Source organism: Cuculus canorus, chromosome W (genome assembly GCF_017976375.1).
Source record: "Cuculus canorus isolate bCucCan1 chromosome W, bCucCan1.pri, whole genome shotgun sequence".
Classification (NCBI taxonomy): domain Eukaryota; kingdom Metazoa; phylum Chordata; class Aves; order Cuculiformes; family Cuculidae; genus Cuculus; species Cuculus canorus.
Window position 1 is genome coordinate 4,728,523 of NC_071440.1, and position 21,910 is coordinate 4,750,432.

A 21,910-nucleotide genomic window follows, 5' to 3' on the forward strand; every position below is an offset into this window, starting at 1 on the left:
CAGCCAAAACCAGTACAGACAGGTTACAAAGGAGGAATAAGGAAACACTGCCCAAGCATGTAGGGATGGTGTCAGGAAAGCCAAAGCTCAACTGGAGGACCATCAAGAGCAACAAGAAGAGTTTCTACCTCTACATTACCAATAAATGGTTGAACAAGAAAAATGTGGATCTGTTCTTGAATGGGCCAGGAGATTTAGTAACAACACATCAAGATAAAGCTGAGTTACTTGATGCCTTTGGTGCCTTCGCCTGCAAACTGACTTGACTCACCTTGTCCTTCAGTGGCTTCTGTGACTTGTTATATAAGACTCCACACAGCATCTTTCCATTTCCAATGGATTCCTACCACATGACAGAATCCATCAGTAAACAGGTCATATTGCCATTCATCTTCTATAATTTATTGTATGGTGGTGCCTCTTGCCACTTTCTCAGGCAACACTCCAAAATCTCTGCCTTCTGTACAGTCCATGATCTCTTCTAGGCTCCCTGGGCAGTTGGGATCCCTCATTTGAGCTTGTTGTATGATCAACGCTACCCACTTATTTACCCTCTTATCGTCTGTTGTGTGATGTATAGAGGAGACGTTTCCTTTGAACATCCAGTGTAGCACAGGCAATCACGGTGCCAAGAGGAGCTGTGCTTCTGTACTGACTACTTCTGAAGCATCTTGAACTCCTTCATATGCTGCTAGTATCTCTTTTTCAGTCAGAGAGTAGTGGACTTTTGAAACTTGATACCCTCGGTGCCAAAATCCTAGAGGTCAACCTTGAGTCTCTCCTGATGTTTTCTGCCAGAGGCTCTAGGTGAGACCCTGCTCCCCAGCTGCAGTGTAAAGCACATTTTGCACAGCTGGTCCTCTACAAACAGGACCAAGAGCTATCTCATGAGCTGTCTCTTGTTTGATCTGCTCAAAGGCTTGCTGTTACTCAAGGCCTCACTCAAAATAGAACTTTCAGGTCACTCAATAAAGAGGGATCATAAACTGACTATAACCTGGAATATGCATTCCCTAGGTTAAGACAACCTAAGCCCTCCATCAATTGGCTTCTGTAAGGAAGAAAAGATGGGTTATTTTCATAAGACACTCCCTTCTGAAAGGAACAGAAAGCCTGATCTGCAGACTGGACCCATTGCTGCCTACCTGGGGCCTCAGTTAGAGATGTAGAAAGGAAACTTCCAACCTTGGTCAATCCCACAGATTATTATCCTCTGTTGATTTTCCAAGTAGGCAGGAACAAAATCCCAACAAGAAATCTGAGAGCAATTAAAAGGGACTTCAGGGTCTTGGGACGAATGGTGAAAGGATCAGGTGCACAGGTAGTGTTCAAATCTGTCATTCGAAATACAGAGAATGATGAGGGGAGGTATAGGAAGATCCAGGAAATAAGTACCTGGCTCTGAACTCGGTGTGAGGAGCAAAACTTTGGGGGGTTTGATCATGGGCTGGCTTGCTGACCTTATCCCTGTCTACAACTACCTGAAAGGAGTTTGTAGCGAAGTGGACGTTGGTCTCTTCTCCCAGGTGACAGGAGACAGGATGACAGGAATTGGCCTCAAGTTGAACCAGGGGAGGTTCAGATTAGACAGTAGGAAAAATTTCTTGACCAAAAGGGTGATCAGGCACTGAAACAGGCTGCCCAGGGAGGTGGTTGAGTCACCACCCATGGAGGTATTTAAAAGATGGGTGGATGAATTGCTCAAGGATATGGTTTAGTAGTGGACAGATATGGTTGGACTTGATGATCTCACAGGTCTTTTCAAACCTAGTGATGCTATGATTCTAAAAGCCCACCAGTACCCTTTTGGGTCCATGAAGTACCCTCTCCTGAGGTAGCCTATGCCAAGGATGCAAGGGGCATCTGGGCCAGTCACAATGAGGTGCTTTTGTCTTCTGGGAAGTTCACCTCAGCCTCCAATACAGACAATTTTTGGCACCTCCCTGTCACTCCAGAAATCCAGATGGGTTTTGTGCCCCTATACCCTGATGGTGCTGATATTTGCTGTGCACCAGTGTCTACCAAAGCCTTATATTTCTGTGGCTCTGATGTGCCAGGCCATCTAATCCACACAGTCCAGTATATCCCATCATCCCTTTCCTCCTCCTGCCTGAAGGCAGGGACTCTCCATTCCTGTTCCTTGTCAGAATATTCACTGTCTCACCCTTGCAGTGCCAGACCATATGTCCCTTTACCAGAATCAAAGAAGGTGATCTCAGTTCTTCCTCTATATCTGGGAGATCACTGATGCCTTCTTGGGACTCAACATCAATTAAGCTGACAAACTTCTTGGGTGGCCCCTTCTTAGCAACTGTCTTCCCCCTCAGTTCATGTTCCCGGGCTTCGACCTTAAAGGTAGGTTCACCATCCCACTTCCTCATGTCCTCCCCTGGTCACACAGGAAGAACCAGACTGTGCCATGTGGCATGTGCCTGGGGCTCTCCTTCCCTCTGACCAAGGCATGAGGGGACTGACACTGCAGGGCACCCCTGACAGCCAAGGTTTTGGCCCACAGGGATGAGGAGGGACAGGGATTTTCTTCAAAATTTTGGAGGTGGGAAGACACTCTCTCCATGATTGGTGCATCCATATCTAGGCAATATATCATTCCCAAGCTGTTAGAATACGACGCTGAGGTGTTTTGGACTGCCTTCCTCCACATGACCTGTATGCATGGGACATCATCTGGATCTTGGAGACTTTGTCATTGTCTAGGTTATCGTAGATGACTTCCAGCACTGCTAATTTTCTGAGATACTGGATGCCTTTGTCAGCAGTAGTCCACATTCCTCGGTAATTTGCAAGATCTTCCTTGAACAGATGTCTTGCCCTCACAGTTGAAAGAAGCCACATCCAGAGACTGCAAATTGTTGCTTCTTTTCCAGTTCCTCTGTCAATTCCCTGGTTTCTAGCAAGGGATCCCAGCTGTTTAGCTTCCTTACCTTCCAGTTGCAGAATGTTGGCCCCGCTATCCCAACATCAGAACAACCAGGCAGCAACCTGTTCACCTGACTGGTAGCTGTAATCTTTCCACATGTCTTGGAGTTCATTCGAAGTCAGGGACTGAGCAGCTTCCATCTCTTGTCCGATTTCTCTAATTTCTTCCTTTTTCTTTGCTGAAGAAATGGCTTCCTGATCAGACCCTTCCTCCTCCTTCCTTACTAATCAATGATATGGACCCCTTGACCTCCTTGTCCACTCTTTCTTTTTCACTACTGAGGCAATTACTGTAGTTGACATTTGGGTTCCTTGTCTCAGCTATCATGTTCTTATATGCAGTTTTGGTCCCTGTCCAAACTATTGTGTTCTTACATGTAGTTTTGTATCCTGGTCTCTATCAATCATGGCATTCTCAGAAGTGTTTTGGGTCCCCGTTTTAACCACAGTTCTCTGATATTGCTGAAATGTGACTCGACAGGTACAGTGCTAGAAGCTGCTGGTCATCATTGGGATAGAAAAGGCACTCTTCTATCAGGTGGCATGCCAATTCAACAGGATTACTTGCCTGTTCAAGTGTAAAATCCCCCCCTATGGGAGGGGATAACCACTCCAAGCACCCGCCCAAACCCTTTCACACACACTGTCACCAGGGACTGGCCACTTCAGGGCATGTTTCAGTATCATCTTACCCAAAAGTTGTCTTTCTTATGCTGGGACAACACCAGACTCCACAAAACGGACAATAAGCTGACAGTGTTAATTAGTAGTATTAAGCAGCTTATGTAAGGGTGGACAAGGACCTCAGGAGCCTGCACAATAAAACCACTCACATCAGTCCTGGAGGATGGGATGAGGGAGGTTTATTCCCTCATCCACTCTACAAGACAGCTCCCCCACACAAGGGAGCTGTCAACAACCAGAAGAGACTGTGCTTGTACACAGTTCAAGGAAAAAAAACCCTTTTTTTCATCCTGAGGGAGACTTCTTACTTCATCCCTAAAACCCCGGCCCACGACCACCAGGAGGCACTACGCAGGCGCAAGACTGGAGTGAACTTTCCAGAACTAATTATAATACGAAGCAGGGAAAGGTTATGAATATGTAGTAGGCGCTTATACCTATGCATGTCTTTACACTATAAGTAGCTGCTTGTTAAGCTATACAGTGTGCAAGCTAGGAGGAGAACCCCCTTGCACCCCAGCACTGGAAATAAGAGAGATGGAGTCCAATGATGGGACATCTTTGGTGGTCCTAGATAGCCCTAATTCCATTGCTGTTCTGAATTTCCTTTTACAGCCAGTATTTGTTTTGTCAATATTCTTCTGTTGTTATTTCCAGTAACCACTTTTTATATAAAATACTTTCTTAGCTGAACGGTTTACTAGTATAATCTGTAATTTATAATAACCTTGGGAAAGGTAAGCTGTATGTGGCTCAAGGGGTGGAATGTAACGACCCTGACCAGAAGACCATTGTGCATTGAGGAGTTAGTGATCCATAATACAGTTAACCCGAGGGTTTGGCCACCTCACTGGAGGCATGCAAAAGCATTTTACTTGCAGCTGATGTGTGCCCCGATGCTAATGTAAGCAAACCTGGACAAAATGACCCCCCTTGATTAGAGGTTTTCTGACTCCTTAAGGCTTCACAAAATTTCACAGAGTCAGTTATGGAAAGAGGGTCTGAGAAAAGATGTTCCTCAATATTTAATGGATGACCTGCCCCTATCTGATGTGCATTTGTTGGTAAAAAAGTGGAAGCTCCCCAATAAAAGCCCTTCTTGAGCAAAGGGAGCAACAGTTTCTTCAGCTCCTGTGAGTGAGATTACCAACTCCTCCTGGGCCAAAAACATTCCCAACTACTGGAGAGGTACCTCTTACTCTAAAAACCTGTCTTAATTTGTAAATGTGGGTAGCCACTGATGTGCATGAAAAGGAACATAAAATAAACGCACAGTGGATTGTTCTTTCTTTTTAAAACCAGTCCTGTTTAGACCAAGATTTCTTTTTCTTTATTCTTTTCCAGGGAAAAACAAGAGGATCCATGATGGAGCCACATGGACTGGGGACATGTCCTGCTATGCCCTCTGCTGCTGAAGATGGGCTGAGATGCTTTTTGTCACACCTGTTGATTTGTCTTTTGTGTTTAGCATGACCAATGTAACTGCCTTTACTATCATTGCAGAGGGAGCAATACCTGTGTTACAGATTTTTGGTTTCCCTGATTTTAATGTTTCCTTTCCTAAGGAATTTGTATATTCTCCGTCAATACTATTGTTGCTTCTCAGGAAGCGAGGTCTAGATCCACTGATCTTGATTGGGAGCAAGAAAGTGGTGGTGAAATGTACGCTTTTGAAGACATCATCACCACACAGTTTTGCGAGTTCTATCCTTGGGATCCAAAATTCCATCCTTTGGAGAGACTAGATTATTATGAGACTTCATATGTGATTAAGCTGATTGAGAACTTGTGCCTCAAGCTTCCTAATACTCTGTTTTTAAGCTCCCAAAATTTATCTGATACAGTGTGATTCTGGTGACAAAATTTGACTTTAAAACTTTTGGAAGAACAAGTGGCACCCTTTTGAGCACTCAAAAATTATTGCTTCTGTTCTACGGATTCAGATTGGAGTCATGTGTTTACCAAGGCTACTCATCCAAGGGATAGAAAACCAAGGATAAGAACTGTAGTATCAACTTTCTGAGCTGTTATTTGTGAAAGTATTATTTTTGATTGCTGGATTTATGCTTGTACTGATTCACTTGGCTATTGTTATATTAATCTTGATTCTGGTTTCGTATTTATACTGGTACAGTTAGTTATTGATCCTTGTATGTTCATCAGTGCCATCCTGGTTGTCTTTTCCTTCCCTTCTTTCATCCTCTATCCATTATATCTCTTCCTTCTCTCTCTCTCAGCCTTACTCTCCTTATCCTCTCCCCTTATTCTGTATAAGGGTCACCACCACAGACAACTCGGATTTGAGTTCCGCGACGAATGTTTAAGGCATGTGGTGGAATGTAAAGACCAACTCGTCTATTTGTGTTGTGTCTCAAACATTGTCTGAGGGCTGGCTGGCTGTATGTTGCCTTTGGCGTCGGATTCAATGGGAGGGGAAGGTGTAAGAGCAAGCACCACTCCCCCCTTCCCCCCTCTTCCCCTGGCCAGATGGGCTCACTGTCCTGGGTGGGCTTCTAGAAAGGGGGGAGGAGGCACAGCAGCAGGCACTGCCCCCACCCCCAACTTGAAAGGAGGTACATGGCGCGTACCCACCATTCTCAATTGGACCAGCCTGGAAGAACTACTGGACCACGCAGCCTTGAAGAATTGCTGCTGGAGCTGGTGCTGGATAGACCACATGTCCCCAAGAAACTGCCATAGTCCATTGGAGTGGTGACACCCCCCCTCTTCTTTTTTTTTCTTCCTTTTGCCCACGCTCTCTGTTTCACTTATCTTACTGTGTTTTCTCTCCTTTATTGGCATAGTGGAGTGTGTGTCAGATTAAATCCAAGGTGTCTTTTTTTTGTGACCTTGGTTGTGTTCAAGGTATCCTATTGTAATTGGACCAGATTGAAATCTGTTTCTGCAGCTTTCGGAAGTTGCCTCTTGGAGTGCACCCGAGTTTTTGGTCTGTTATTTTGGCTGTGTCCAAAATAAATGCTGCATTCAATTTTACCCTGAGAGACTTTTTGGCCTCTGAATTGCCAAGCAGATATCAAATGAACCTCCTTTGACTGTGCAGGTTGGAGAAGGCCCGAACACTAGTCATGTCGGGAGTGGGCCCTGACAAACTGGCATCCTATGACCTTATGCCTGGAGAGATGTTGCGTGCACTATCAAGGCCAGAGAACCAAAACTGTCTACATGGACTATTATTCTTGCAGGAGCATTATTGTTTTTAAGTGCACAAGCACACACACATTTGTGGACCCCTTGAGTATTGGCACAGCTCCCTTTGTCCACCTGGTATCCCTGCCAGGATCTCAGGTCCTCTTACCCATTTCACAGGTCCCCTGGTCACTGGCTAGTCCAGCTTGATGCTCAGTGGTGCGCACTCACACACTTGTCTCATAGCCATTCCACACTCACAGATCCCCCTGGGCATATCAGCATAGCCCCTTGCCTGCCTGATACCCCGGCCTGGACCTGAGGCCCCCCGCTACTTGCTGGCTAGTCCAGCTTGAAGTTTGCTGGTGAAAACACACGCGCACACACACACACACACACACACACACAGAGGTTTGCGAAGTTACAGCTACTCATGTCCCGCCCCCCCAGCAGCCAGCTGGTAATCTCTGTAGGAAGGAAACCATCTACAGTTCTCAAACCACATGCTTAATATTAATACGGTTGTTGCATAGAACCTGAAACCTAATTTCCTAGGTAGTATACAAGAAGATTAAAAGTTGAAGCTTTAACTTCTTTTTGAATTGTTCAACAATTCAAATTCAGTATTAAATGATCCAAGATGCTACCAACATTAAAGCGTTAGTACAGTGTAACTGAAATTCTTTAGCTAAAATTAAATGAAAAAAAATAAAAGAAAAAAAAGAGCAATTACATTTATCTGATTCATTATAGAGTCGAAGGCAAGGTTTTGAATCTGTCATACTGCACATACTTCTCAAATATGAATGTACATGTAGATAAGCATTCAAAAGGGGATTATCACTTTACATAAAACTATTAACAAATCAAAGATACCTTACTGATACCTTACTGTAGTACCTTACTGATAGAATGCAACCTCAATCAATATTTAACACTAAACAATAAATGGTATTTCAAAGGTCTGAAATGAGAATTGACACACATGAAAAATATCTAGTTGTTATTTCCCTCCAACTTCATGGCATATCTCCTTTGCAGACTCTACACAGTTGGTACCACCCCATGACTATTTAGACAACCCTTTTACTGATCACTGTGCTGGGATCCCACAGCATACAGTGCTAACAGGAAGGAAAGGCTCTCTCCTGCAGCAGATCCCAGGACTCCCGCTCTGATATGTAAAGCTAGGGCTACTCGTGCTTGTCTCAAGCAGAAGCCTGAATAGCTGCACCTGTAGCACAAACACTGTTGCACAAGAAATATGATATGAAAGGCCCTGAAACATATGAATTATATGAGAAATAAGGCCCTGAATCAGGTTAGAATTTTTTTCTTAAGACATGGTTGGAAGTGGGTGGGCAGCATAGTGGCTTAGAAATTAATTCGAGCAAACATTCTTCTGTTTTCTTGATGAATGACTTCAGGTATACAAAGACTCAAGTTTGAAGAACAAGAAGCCTGCCTAAAGGAAATGTTATGCAGTCTGGAAAAAGTATCTTAATTTTAAATATCATAATTTGACAAGTTTATATAATACAAAACTCACAAAATTAGCAACATTTCTGAATCATAAAATATTTAATAATGTATATTTTGGGGGAACATGTATATAAAATTTCAGGTCACCATATGAAGCAATTTAAACCCTTTTCAAGCTAGCACTGTCTTAAATGCTGTATAGATTTATTGGCACTGATACAAGACCTACTAAAAGCATCCATTTTAAACTAATACAAAAGTGGATTTTTATATGATTTTTTGTACACAACTACTGTCTTGAATATCCGCTAAGTGCAAAAAATCACAATCACTTTATACTACTGTTGCAACAATGCATTCCTATTGTTCATCAGTCCATAGTAGTCAGCTTGCATAAGATACAAGAAAAAGCACAGTGAAGCTCACAAGAACAGACTAAAAGCCTGTTCTTGCAAAAAAAAAATACACCATAATGAAAGACAGACAAAGAAAGGACTATGCACACCACAGATTTTGCTGTTCTTTAATCTAGCTGACTTAAGTGCTGTTTGTTTTTTGTTGTTTTGGTTTGGGTGTTTGGGTTTTTTGGTTTTTTTTTTGTTAAATCAAACCACATAGACTAGACAAAGGTAAAATTAAGAAAGCACTGGGTAGCTATAATTTTATGTACTGATTTTCCTCCCCACAATTTGTTTTCCTCTACCTGAGGTAGTTACAAAAAACAAATCATAACTTAAGCATCAGCTAGGACTCACCACTTAGACCTAAAGCTTCTGGTTTGTTTGGTTAGTTTTTTCTCCCTTTAAAAATTATTTGTCAGCTCACCAAAGCTATCTTTGATATTCAAGACAGCAGAGATTTAGAGTTCTCACTACATGAAGAAAGATGGTGGTGGGGAGGAAGAGGATTAGTTGCTTCAAAATGTGACAATAGATTCAGTTTCATCAAGCTGGCTGGTTCACTGGTTTTAGATGTTTATTCTCCTTTACTGTCTATAAAGTCAATGGGAGAAGTATGAAAGTATTTGAACACATCATCGTCCTTTACTGTAACCAGGGAAGAACTGGTCGAGTAGTGTCTGCAATATCTTGTTAGGAACCATGGTGTAGCTCTTTCCAAGATCATAGCGGCAGGCAGGACAGGTAAAGACTTCAGCTCGAAAAGAGCGCTGTAAACAGCTCTAGGGCATACAAAGACAAAGAAGTAAAAGTGTTACAGCTTTTGCTTTACATTGAAAATTTAGCTAGCAAAAATTAAGCAATTGCTAGGAACCAAAGATGTAGTTTCCCACATTTCCAGAAACAGCAAAATCTTACTGAGTTCTCTTGCCATATTTCTGTCTTTACAACTAAAATGATGTCTGGCAGGGATGAAGGTAATTTTCTTCATAGCAGCCTGTATGGTGCTGTATTTTAGTGCTGATAACACATCAATGTTTTAACTACTGAACAGTGCTTGCACAGAGTCAAAGACCTCTCTGTTTCTCATTCTGCCTTCCCAGTGAGTAGGCCAGGTATGGGCAAGAAGTTGGGAGGGGACACAGCTGGGACAGCTGACCCCCAACTGACCAAAGGGATATTCCATACCATATGATGTCATGCTCAGCAATAAAAACTGGAAGATGGTCTTTCCAAAGTAGCTGGGCATCAGTCTACTTGTAAGGTGGGAAGTGAATTACTTTTTGCATCACTTTTTTTTTTTCCTTTCTCTTATTAAGCTGTCTTTATCTTGACCCATGAATTTTTCTCACTATGCAGAGGACTGAGTGAGTGGTTGGTGGGTGCTTATATGTAGAATAAAATAGGCTTCAAATAGGTTTCAAACTACAGTACCTAAAAGATGATTATGAATGTTACATTTTTGTTTGTTTGTTTGTTTTCCCAGACTGCAGACAGTCCAAACATATAAGGTAAATATGAACATTTTATGAGGGCCAATCTTTGCCCAAACACCACCACTGTCTGTCAGTCTATACCTTAAAACAGTAATTGGATGTTACTTTATAATTAGTCATTGATAGCTTCAGATTCTATATTTTGAAGTTGTTGCCAATAAACAGTCTGCATGTTTTTTCCACCACTCTATATATTAACCCCTCATAATATTTTACCTCTGTGTAGCAAGCAGCTCTTTGAAGGAACAGTCTTGCTCTATTCTCATTTCTTAACTACATAAAATTAACTTAATATTATTTTACCAACATCTAGCTCCTGGAACAAATAAATTCCTAGCATAGCTCCACTAATTACAATGAAATTATAAACTTGATACATCATGCCTATAAGAAATTATACTAAATACTTTTCCACTAATTGTTACATAAAATTAAGATGGATTATATGGCAGCCACACAATTGGAAGCAGGCATGTTACATTTCTTGCTCAGACTGCTAAGCAATAATTATTGTCTTCCTAAAATATATGTTGGTTTTGGTGATCGGTGTTGGTCAAGGCCAAGAACACAGCCCAGAGCAATACAGTGTTTATTCTTACTTTACAGACATTGTGGAGGCACTCTGTTGTCACTGGCTGGTAAACCAGCTCCTGACAGCAAACACACATAAAAGATTGTTCCAATTTCTTCAGGAAATTCTAGTATAGGGCAAAAGAAGAGAAAAGTAGAACTATTAGAGGCACATTCACAAATATGCAAACAAAAGAAGGCATTTTTTATTACCTATATTTAAATTATAAATTCACAGTCAAATTCACAGACCTAAATTGAGCAAAAAATTTGGCCTTCATAGCATTTGGTAAATGCAGAGATACATTCATGAGATACTTGTTTAACATCCTTGTTACTCTTCTCAAACTCACAGTTAGCATGGTCTAATAATGATACGCAATTGCTAGGAGTTGTTAAATTCAGTGTCATAGGACAACTTAACGTTGCAAAGATTGCTTACACTGAAACTTTTCTAGTGCGATCAGGTCTCAGTCCAAGTTACAGATTTCCTTCCAAAGCCTACTGCCATTACTTCTGTATTTATGGACATCATGCCTAAACATACATAAAGACATTCCCACACCATCTGCTATTACCTCTATCTTCTGCTCAGTCCCTATTATCGTTTACAACTTCTTGTTCATTCTTATTCACTCAGAAGTGAACCTCTATTGTGTTCAGTGTAAAGCACACATTTAACAAATTATGTTTATTACATTAAAAATTTTTGGAAGGCTCATCTTATATCCTTCACATCCATGAGAAGTAGTGTGGCTAACAAATTGTTTAGAAAGCAAGTTCATGAATAATTAATTTCCCTGCTTTTCCAGAAGTCAAAGAACTAAGAGGTAAGGTTTTCAAGGTTATTTGTTTGTACTTTATTATCATTAAAAACAAAGCAGCAGGTCCATCAAGCATGATTCTTAGCACAAGTCAGAGGATTTGGAAGCTAATATCTGTATTTAGTGATCATTGCTAGAATTTTCCACATCCATGATGGATAAGTGATTGCTGCTGCTGCTCTGCAAAGGGAGAACAAAGGGCTGTATACTTGTTTCACTGAGAAATTCACCTCTGCATCTGCTGGAGGTATTTAATTGGTTTCTTGAGTTCTCACTCTGAAATACACTGGAACAGGCAAAAGAACCTCCCTGTTTTTCAGTCTTCTCAGAGCAACTCTGAAGAATGTGGGATAAATTTTGTGCCATAGATCTTACACACACAAGCATGCTTAGAGACACATAAATTTCTGGTATTTCAGTAAAGTTATTCAAAATAGAGTTATTTTCAATAATTTTAGTAATATCAGATTAATCTCAACCCAAAACATAATTAAGTGGAAAGATTGTTTCAAGCATTAAATTTATATTTTAACTGCAGCTATCGAATGGTAGTTGTGTGATTCCCATTGAAATTTCTATATGGCTATCATCAAGGGCAATTAAAATTATGGGCAGGAATCTATAGGAAAATAACTTTGTAGCAAATGGATTCCTCATAAGATACTGTTTTCTGTTGCTTTAGAAACACATTATCTACTGTATTTTGTCACATAACTAAGAGACGAAAGTTAATTATTTACAAACATTGGACAACCCACAGATTATTTATAACTTTACAGTATCATCTCCTATACAAGTGCAGTAGCGTTATAGCAATAGTAGTACTGTAATTGGAAGAACAAGGAGTTACTGGATGCTCTTTCTGTCAAAGAAACAAAGTAAATAGCCCATGCCAATTCCCAAATACAGTGCTTTTGTACATTCATTTTTAGGCATCCATTCTCCATCTAATATTTTGTTCTTTCACTGACTTGATAGTGATCTTTACCATTTTGATATCTTGATTTATTTTCTTCTGCAAAACAGCTAAAATAACTATGAATTGGCACATCAATAAAGCTAATTAATATTCAAGGACATAATATTTTGGAGGATATTCCATCAGATACTAATAAAAAAAATTCAACAAGTGTCTTCAGACTTGAACTATCCTTGCTATTTTCTTGACAGCTGAGGAAGTATTTCCTCTTTTTTTTGCTTAAGGTTGTCTCTGTAGTGAGTGGAATAATCTGCTAAACTTGTGTTAAAAATATTTTAATTTGGCTTCTAAGTCTCAATATGATTATATTTCTTCTGTCTCCTTAAGTGAATAAAATTACATGCCCCATCAACTGCTTCTAAACAGATAGTATGTATTCAGCAATTTTAAGCAAGTGAATTAGGTTTTAACAAAGCCTCATTTATCCTAACTCTATATAAAGAAAGGTTCAAAACGAATAATTCAAGCAAGGTGCAAGCATACTGGTCCTTCCTTAAGAGAAGCAAGTACTTCATCCCACAATTTCTGGTTCATACAGTCTTCTTTAATCAGCCACTGCTGTTGCTGGGTCAGTTGGAAAGCCTCTCCTTTCCCTCCATCTCCCATTCTCATGGCTTTGGATGTATTTTTAGTCTCCTCTATACCTGTTTAAAATTAAGACAAGATACAGTAACAGTGGCAGTGTGAAGGGGAAGACAAAATTATTTCTAGAAAGCTAAATCGTGAATCATATCTATGTAATGATTTAATAAAGCTCCAATTCAAATTACCCAGCTTTATTTTGAACTATAGCTCACAACTACATAGAAGATTGTTCATTTTTCTGTGTAGTTTGAGAAAAAGAAACCTTACAAATATGGAATAACACCATAAGATCTCCACCTTCCTACTTTATTACTGAACACTTAACACTGTACATTTGAATTCCAAATGACTTCCTACTTCCTTGTAATTTTCATCCTATTGGCTTACATATAATTTGACAGAGCTCTAACACTAAGAAGTAAAAAGAAATACCATCATCAATTGTCCTTTTCTGGTTTCCATTACTCTGGCTGGTTGGCTCCTTTTTCACAGTTTGCTTCTTAATCTTATCCTTTTTCTCTTTACTAGCCATGGCTTCCAAATAACCTTCTGGATACTAAAAAAAAAAAAAAAAACCACTCAAAAAAACAGATCTAAAACAAAATCCACTAGCATCTGGGAATTCCTTAATGCTGACAAGTCTGTTTTCTGAAAGAATATAAACCCCTATGACTACATACTGAAATAATATAAAAATATTTTTTAAAACCCTATATAAACAGGAAAGCTTTTAAATTAATATATGTTTAGAAAACTGTAGTTAGGACAAAGGCTCTGATCTAGAATAGATTTTTATTAAAAGGCACCTTATATCCATATCTACAACTCCAACTATACAAATCAGAAAGCTAAAGTTGAAGATGATGTCATGTAGCAAAAAAACTCATCCAAAGGAAATGATTGGTTTGCTGAGGAAAAAAAAATACTACTTTGAGTCTTCTCATCTGACACAAATTTCACAATGCCAAATTCCCTGCCTGAAATATGCTATATATAATAGTTCCTCAATCATAAGCTACAATTAGAGAAAAATGCGTAAACCCATATATATTTCTTAAATTCTAAGAAAAGATTCAACTATTACAAGAGTTACTTTTATAAATCTTACGCAGCATAAGGATCATAAAACTGTATTCAAAGTCATAATTTTCTGATCCATATATATAGAGTAATTTCCCGTTAAGGCAGAAAGCTTCATCCACAATTCTTTCTGCTTTACCAATATCATAGTTTTTCAAATTACAGATTCTTTAAAATATTTTTTATGTTAGACCCTGCCTCATTGAAGTATATGAAAAATAGAGTTTAAATTTAATTCACATTCCTAATTTTAAAATTTAATACTCGATTTACTTGAACAGAATATCAGAGCAACTTTATGAACACTGATTCTGACCTGTACACTTAGACCCAGTTTCTTTGATCGTTCCATCCCTTCTGAAGTCCAAGGTGCAGGTTCATTATCATCTCTCCTCAGAAGATAACGCCAAACTAAAAACCCACATTTCCCAATTTCTGGCCAATATTTTACCACCTAAGGATAAATAACAAGAGGTTTATGGTTTTGCTCCTCAGTAGCTCCTCAAATAAAATTTAAGAAATTCTACCCAAAAATTCAACAAATATTCTTCTGGGTAGTCATTATTTTATCACAAGCCAAACACATGCATGGAGTCATATTTTATTGACTCAAGGCAAAGAGGAAATTTGAATGAACATGGAATCATAGAACAGTTTGGGTTGGAAGGGACCTTAAAGATAATCTAGTTCCAACCCCCCTACCATGGGCAGGGATGCCTCCCACTAGATCAGGCTGCCCAGGGCCCCATCCAACCTGGCCTTGAATACCTCCAGGGAGGGGGCATCCACAACTTCCCTGGGCAACCTGTTCCAGTGCCTCACCACTCTCATGGTGAAGAAATTCCTCCTTATACTGAGTCTAAATCTGCCCCTCTCCACTTTATATCCCATTGCCCCTAGTCCTATCACTACAAGCCTTTGTAAACAGTCCCTCCCCAACTTTCTTGTAGGCCCCCTTTAGGTATTGGAAGGTTGCTATGAGATCTCTTCAGAGCCTTCTCTTCTCCAGGCTGAACAAGATATGTATCTTTATTCCAGACACTGAGAAGACATTAAATGTATGAAAAGCCAGAAAGGGAGTTGGAAGAAGTGAAGAAATCAGTTGATTTCCAGGGCTGAATATGACTCAGTGAGCACACAAAAAAATAGCTTACATATTCAACTCAATATATCTTATTATAGACTGTGTTCTACTACCACTGCTCTGAATAGATTAATAGAATCATAGAACAGTTGAGGTTGGAAGGGATGTTGAAAGATCATCTTGTCAAACTTTTGTGGGAAAGGGAGCCTAGATGAGATTATCTAGTACCCTGTCCAATTACATCTTGAACACCTACGGTGATGGGGACCATTGTTCCAGTGACTGATTGTTCTCACTGTAAAAATTTCTTTCTTAGATCAAGATGAAACCTCTCCTGGTGTAACTTGTACTTGTTGCATCTTGTCTTTTCCATGTAGCTCCTTGTGAAGAGATTACGGCTTGACAAGTGTGGAATGGTATGATCATGTCTCCATCTCTGGTAGGAATGCCCCTGAAGATGCAGCCCAAGATCCGATTTGCTTTTGAACTCATGTTCAGCTTGTTGTCCAACAGGACCCCCAGGTCCCTTTCAGCAAGGCTGCTTACCAGCATATCCTAGTCTGTAGTGGTCTCCCATCATCCAGATAATTCATGAAGATGTTTGCATTGGGTCTGGCTGGGATGGAGTTAACTTTCCCCATAGCAGCCCTCATAGTGCTGTGCTTTGCATTTGTTGCTAGAATGGTGGTGTTTTGGCTACTGCTGAGCAGTGCTCCCACAGCATCAAGGCTGTCTTTCCAAATCCCCTGTCCCCAAAGGGAAGTAGCCTGGGGGAGTGAGCAAGAGGTTGGGAGGGCACATAGGACAGCTGACACCAACTGACCATACCATATGACATCCTGCTGAGCAATAAAAGCTAACAGAAAAGAGGAGGAGCAGGGGGCATTCATTTTTAAGTCATTTCTCTTCCTAAGCATCCACTATGAGTACTGAGGTCCTACTTCCCAGGAAGTGGCTGGACATTGCGTGCTGATGGGAAGCAGAGAATATTTTCTTTTGTTTTCTTTTGCTTCCATGCATGATCTTTTCTTTTCTTTACTGAACTGTCTTTATCTCAACCCATGAGTTTTTCATTTTATTTTCTTCCCCCATCCCACTGAGGACAGAAGTGAGAGAGCAGCTTAGTGCACACCTGGCAGCCAGCCAAGGTCAACCCACCACAATGTTGAACAATGTGGGGCCCAGTTTTGATCCCTGGAAGACCCCACTTGTGACAGGCTGCCAGCTCGAGTGAAAACCATTGATCACCACCCTCTGAGGGCAGCCTGTTAGCCAATTTCCTACCCATCTCACAGACCACCCATCCAGTCTGTATCATGCCAGTTTGTCCAGGAGAATGCTATAGGAAACAGTGTTGAACACTTTGCTGAAGTCCAGGTAAACAACATCCACTGCTATCCCCACTTTGACAGAAGGTGTTACTTTGTTGTAGAAGGTGATCAGGTTAGTCTGGCATGATTTGCCTTTGGTAAATCTGTGTTGGCTTTTCCCAATCACCTGCTTCATTAGGTTTGTGATAGTTTCCAGGAGGACTTGTTCCATTACTTTCCCAGGGGCTGAAACAAGACTAATGGGTCAATAGCTTATGGAGTCCTCTTTTGGGCCCTTCTTGTAGATGGGTATGATGTTTGCCCTCTTCCAGTCATCAGGGACATCCCCCGATCTCCACAACTTTTCAAAGCTTATAGACAGTGGCCTTGCAACAATGTCAATCACTTTTCCTAACACCCTGGGGTGGATTCCATCTGGGCCCATAGATTTATGTGGTTTGAGCCCTTGCAAAAGGCTATAGACCAGCCCTTCCACCACTACTTGAGGAATGTTGACACATATGTTGTCATAGTTACTTGATCCTGTGATCTATGGTCCAGCTACTCTGGTAAAGACAGAGGTGAAGAAAGTACTGAGAACCTCTGCCTCATCAGCATTATTAGTGACTTTAAGCACAGCCAAAAGCTGTTTGTTAAGCCACAGTGGTTTCTTGCTCAGCCTTCTTCCTTTCCCTTTGTAGGAGATGGACTGTTCTTGTGCTTCCAGGAGGCTGTTCTTGAATGACTCCTAGCACTCAGAAGTGCCTTTGTCCTCCATGGATGCTTCCCATAGAATCCCTCACAACTGGTCTCTTAGTGTACTGAAGCTTGTTCTTGTGAAATCCAGGGTCTTTGTCGTACTACTAGTCTTTAGCATGCTTGGCAGGATCTTAAACTCCACAATGTTGTGATCACCGTATCCAAGGCTACCACTGGTAGTTATGTTGTCAAGTAAGTCTTCTCAGTTTGCGAGCAGTAAATCTAGCAGTGTGCTGTTCCTAGTTGTCATGTCCAGCATCTGTAGCAGGAAGCAGTCCTCAATGTATTTTGTGGTCTCCATAACTCATCTCCATACATTCAAATTTCTCTTTTACATAAAGTGCAACTCCATCTTCTCTTCTTCCCTTCCTATCTTGCCGAAAGAGCTTGTAGCCATCCATTGCGGTCTTCCAGTCATGTGAGTTTTTCTACCAAGTTTCTGTGATTCCTATTACATCATAACTCTCAGACTGGGCATGGAGCTCCAGTTCCTCCTGTGTGTTGCCCAGACTACTTGCATTGATATACAGGCACTTGAGGTGGCTGGACTTGCATTGGTAATTGCATTGGTGAGCACTTGAGGACTTTGGGTTCTTGCCTTTGGAGAGGGTTGAGAAGCATTCATTACTTCTTGGATCTTGGCTCCTGGCAAGCAGCAAACTTCCCTTGACTGTATATCAGGCCAGCAGATGGGTGCTTCACTGCCTCTCGGCAGAGTTGCCCACTACTAGCACTCGCCACTTCTTTTTGTGACTTTTAGTATGTGCTGCTGATTGGTTTTGTCTGCTGCCAAGACTTTGTATCTGTTGCTGGTTGGTTCATATGAGGAAGGATGGGGTGTGAGGTGTGGGGAAGTGATATCTGGTTGCCACAAATCACCAGCGACCATGGCACCTCCTTCTCCAAGGTGCTGTCTGTTTGCTGCTGAAGCTCTTTGTCCTTGGAGTCTTTTGAGGTCAGTGCCATGGAGCCCTAATATTTCTTCTTGCAATGCCTCAAATAATACCCTATTTCTTGTCCCCTCTCCCTAATACAGCATAACCTGCTGACTTCCTCCTGCAGCTCTGCCACCCGCTGCCAGAGTGACTCCACCAGAGCACACCCAGCACAGCTGGAGCTTGCACTCTCCTCCACCCAGGAGTGTGGAATGCAGTTTTTACAGCCCTTCACCTGGACAGCAGCTTCTGTGGTAGGAAGCTTCGTCTGGGTGGCTGCCTCCACTCATTCCGGGATAGCCTGGCTGGGTAGATGGTTCTCGGCTGCTGCAGAGCACAGCCCTCGACAGGTCTCTGCCTCTATGCTTCCAATGATCCCAAAGCAATGCATAATAAGCCCTTCTAACTCCCTGGAGACCCCAAGCTGCTGGGTAGGCTTGCCCAGCCAACAGCTAATCAGGGTGACCATCAGGGCCACAGCCTAAGCCTGCAGGCGAGCTGAGCAGGCAGCAGCCCGCTAACTGGCAGACTGTGCAGCTCTTCCCGCATGTGCATCTGCATGAACTGCCATGCAATCTGTCACTGCCACAGCTGGAATGGATGGAATGCATCCATTCATTTCACTACAGAACAAAGTAGGCTGAACTGTCTTCATGGTAAGAAAATAATCATTACTTCAAAAGCAGTAATGAAGAGTTTGCTATGTAACACACAGAAGACACTAAAAAAAAATCTTAAGAAAAATGTAATGCTATATATGCAGCTAAATTGTAATACCTTGTAAATGCCATCATATCTGTTGCCTTCTTCTGGGGCATATTTGCTGATCCGTCGTCCTTTTGAACTACGCACTACTCGGACTGGCTTACCAGCTCTCCAGTTCTTAGACTCTGCTCCATTTTTATCATCTAATGGGGCATCACAGTTAAGGGCCAATGCCCTGAAAATCACATTAAATATCTTCATAAAACAGATTGTTTCATACAACGTGCTATTGAAAGTCAGTGTAACAAGATCAAATTTGTTTGCCTTATCCAATTATGTTTACTAAGCAGAAGAAGAATTTGCAGTGAATTCTTCAGTAGACTGAAATACCAATGAAAGCACCAAGAACAACTCTATCGTGTATGAGTATAGGAATACAATATATTTAGTTCCAAACGTTCATGATGAAAATTCATCTAATATAGTTAAACAAAAGAAACCAGTCCCTTAAGGTTCAATATTTTTTCATTTTTGAAAATAATTTTTTCTCAAGTAACATGGAAGGATTTAAAAAAGTTATAACAATGCCAAATTATCTCTCTATCTCTTGCACATTACTGCATATTTTTAGGCTTTTAAAGTGTGCATGAATTGATAAACATTATGAAAAGTAGCATAAGAATAAAGTACATAGTGCCTATCAAAAATAGTAACAAATATTACTCTTATTAGTCCATTAACTACCTAAGTTTACAAATTAAATTCCACAAACTAATTCAGAGACAAGCAAAGCATGTTTTTTTTCTATCTATTTTGATCTAGAAGAGTATAGATGGATCATCAACAGATTCAGAAAAGAATAAATATCAGTAAACACCACAAAAAATGTTCTTCCTTGTTTAGTTGCAGCATGTCCCACATCACATACTAGCTTTAAGAATGGATGAGAATAAGAATTTATATGCATGAGGAGGGAAAAGTATTGGTTTTGGCAGGAAGTGAAAATCTTTATGGATAAATTTTTATCCTTCCAAAAGAAACACAGGGGAATAAATCTCATGGAGAGAGCTGGCATTTCGTGGAGCAACATTATAATAATGTAGAGGAATATTAAGCAACAGTATTTATATTGTCTAAATTTAGCTATTTGCTCTGAGTCTCTCCTTCACTTTTATCCACTATTTATCTAAGTCCTATTCTAGACACTTGGAGTAAGATAGCATGAATCCCTCCCTGACTAAACAGTTTAAACATAAAATATTTTTATAGCCATACACTGATTTGAGTGTGGATGAACAAAAGTCTCTGGAATCAGGTTCAAACACAACCGTGGACCACAAAAGAAACAATGGCACTCAGAAAAATAAGGCAAAATCTACAGCCTGCAATATACAGAAAAGTAAGGAAAGGTGAAGTAATGCAGGTTTAAAAGGTTTTTTTTTTTCTAAAGACAAAATAAGAAAACATTCTGTACAGACAAAAAAACCAATTCTGATTCTGTTACGTGCAACCATATCTCCCTCAATCATCACAAGGGTTAAGAACATTAGACCCAAAGCAAAGACTACCACCAGCCAGTCAAAATAGATAACTGGTAGCACTATGTTATACTCCATGCACCTCAACTACTACGAAGCAAGTAGACACACACTTTGCCAGTGGCTTTCACAACCATTTGCTGAGAGCAGAGGAACAGCAAGGCTAAGGAGCCTAGGTTTTATTCCAGGTTCACTAAAAAGTTTGCTTTAATGATTAAAAAGCCATTATAAACTTGTTGTCTCTCTCCTTTCTTGTTTCTGTTACATCTATTGCCTCCTCTGTCAGTATCCCAGTCAGGCTTGTTCTTTTTCCTCTGAGTACCAGCACAGAGTCTGACAGAATGCCTTCCCACACAATTTTGGTGCTTGACAGAAGCACAGCACATCCAATGTCTGATCTGGTAGAGAAAGTCACAGTCAGCCTTAGTACCCCATAGCCACTGTATGGTTAGTTGCTTTATGTAGATGGTATACATTTAGAAATGTAAAGGTATTGAGAATTCCTAGTGTTTAGGCAGGTTATTTACAGAACATAGATATACCTTAAGCAAATGTCTAATTTATTTTTCAAACCTTTTTTTTTTCTTCAGTCAATTGTTTTTGACTAGAATTTGGCCAAAAAATAGGCCAACTTTTATCAAGGACATCAAAACACACAACCTAAAGGCAAAGCAATACTAATTCTTTGTTCTTCATACAAAGTATAAAAGCACTAAAGGTTATAAAAAATATAGAAGATTATTTTAGTATTGGCAAACAAACACACTTTCTTCACACCTAGCTTTAATTACTTGTTAAACCATTTAAGAAGAAACTTTGTAAGAACAATCTGAGGTAAACACTCAACACAGAAAATTTCAGCTTAAGAGGTTTAAGTTTGGCAAATTTCTAATCAACTGAAAATCAAGTCTTTTCATAAGAAGTGTTGGACAATTTCAACTAGATACATAGCTACCAGCTGAACCTGTAATACAGCAATATATTTTTGTCAGTTACAAATAATTCTTTAAATCATTGTAACACCATGTTTGACAAAATGCCTCTGCACAGCAGGAGGCAGCAATGTTTACAGTAGCAGAAGGTATATAAGAGGAAACAAATTTTGCAAAATATAATTTTTAAATTAAAGGAATAAAACTCAACTCTGCGGTCTGGAATGTTTTTTAAATTTAGTCTTAAAATCTTACCTGTTCATGTGTGTTAATGTTTGATCAAATGAATGTTCTCCAATTCTTTTATTTCCAGAAAGATCTCTACCTCCACTCCCAGTGTAAGTGAATTCATCTCCTCGGTCCTGTGTAAGAAGATTATCCTCCATTTTAGCATTCTGTATTAAAGCATCTGAACTGAAAACCTGCTCTTTCATTGGTTATATTTACTCAAACAAGAACAATTGC

At 40.3% G+C, this 21,910-nt stretch overlaps 1 protein-coding gene across 1 annotated transcript in view; it reads right to left on the reverse strand.

The window, feature by feature from the left end:
• Positions 1-9,283: 9,283 nt before the first annotated feature.
• LOC128850277 (E3 ubiquitin-protein ligase UHRF2-like) overlaps positions 9,284-21,910 on the reverse strand; it is a 95,654-nt gene continuing 83,027 nt past the window's right edge. Inside the window, exons 10-16 of the mRNA XM_054053293.1 lie at positions 21,701-21,807; positions 19,048-19,210; positions 14,499-14,636; positions 13,535-13,658; positions 13,001-13,161; positions 10,744-10,842; positions 9,284-9,430 (exon numbers count right to left, since the gene is read on the reverse strand). Of these exons, the coding sequence (XP_053909268.1) occupies positions 9,284-9,430; positions 10,744-10,842; positions 13,001-13,161; positions 13,535-13,658; positions 14,499-14,636; positions 19,048-19,210; positions 21,701-21,807 (939 nt within the window). The remainder of the gene's footprint in view (positions 9,431-10,743; positions 10,843-13,000; positions 13,162-13,534; positions 13,659-14,498; positions 14,637-19,047; positions 19,211-21,700; positions 21,808-21,910) is intronic.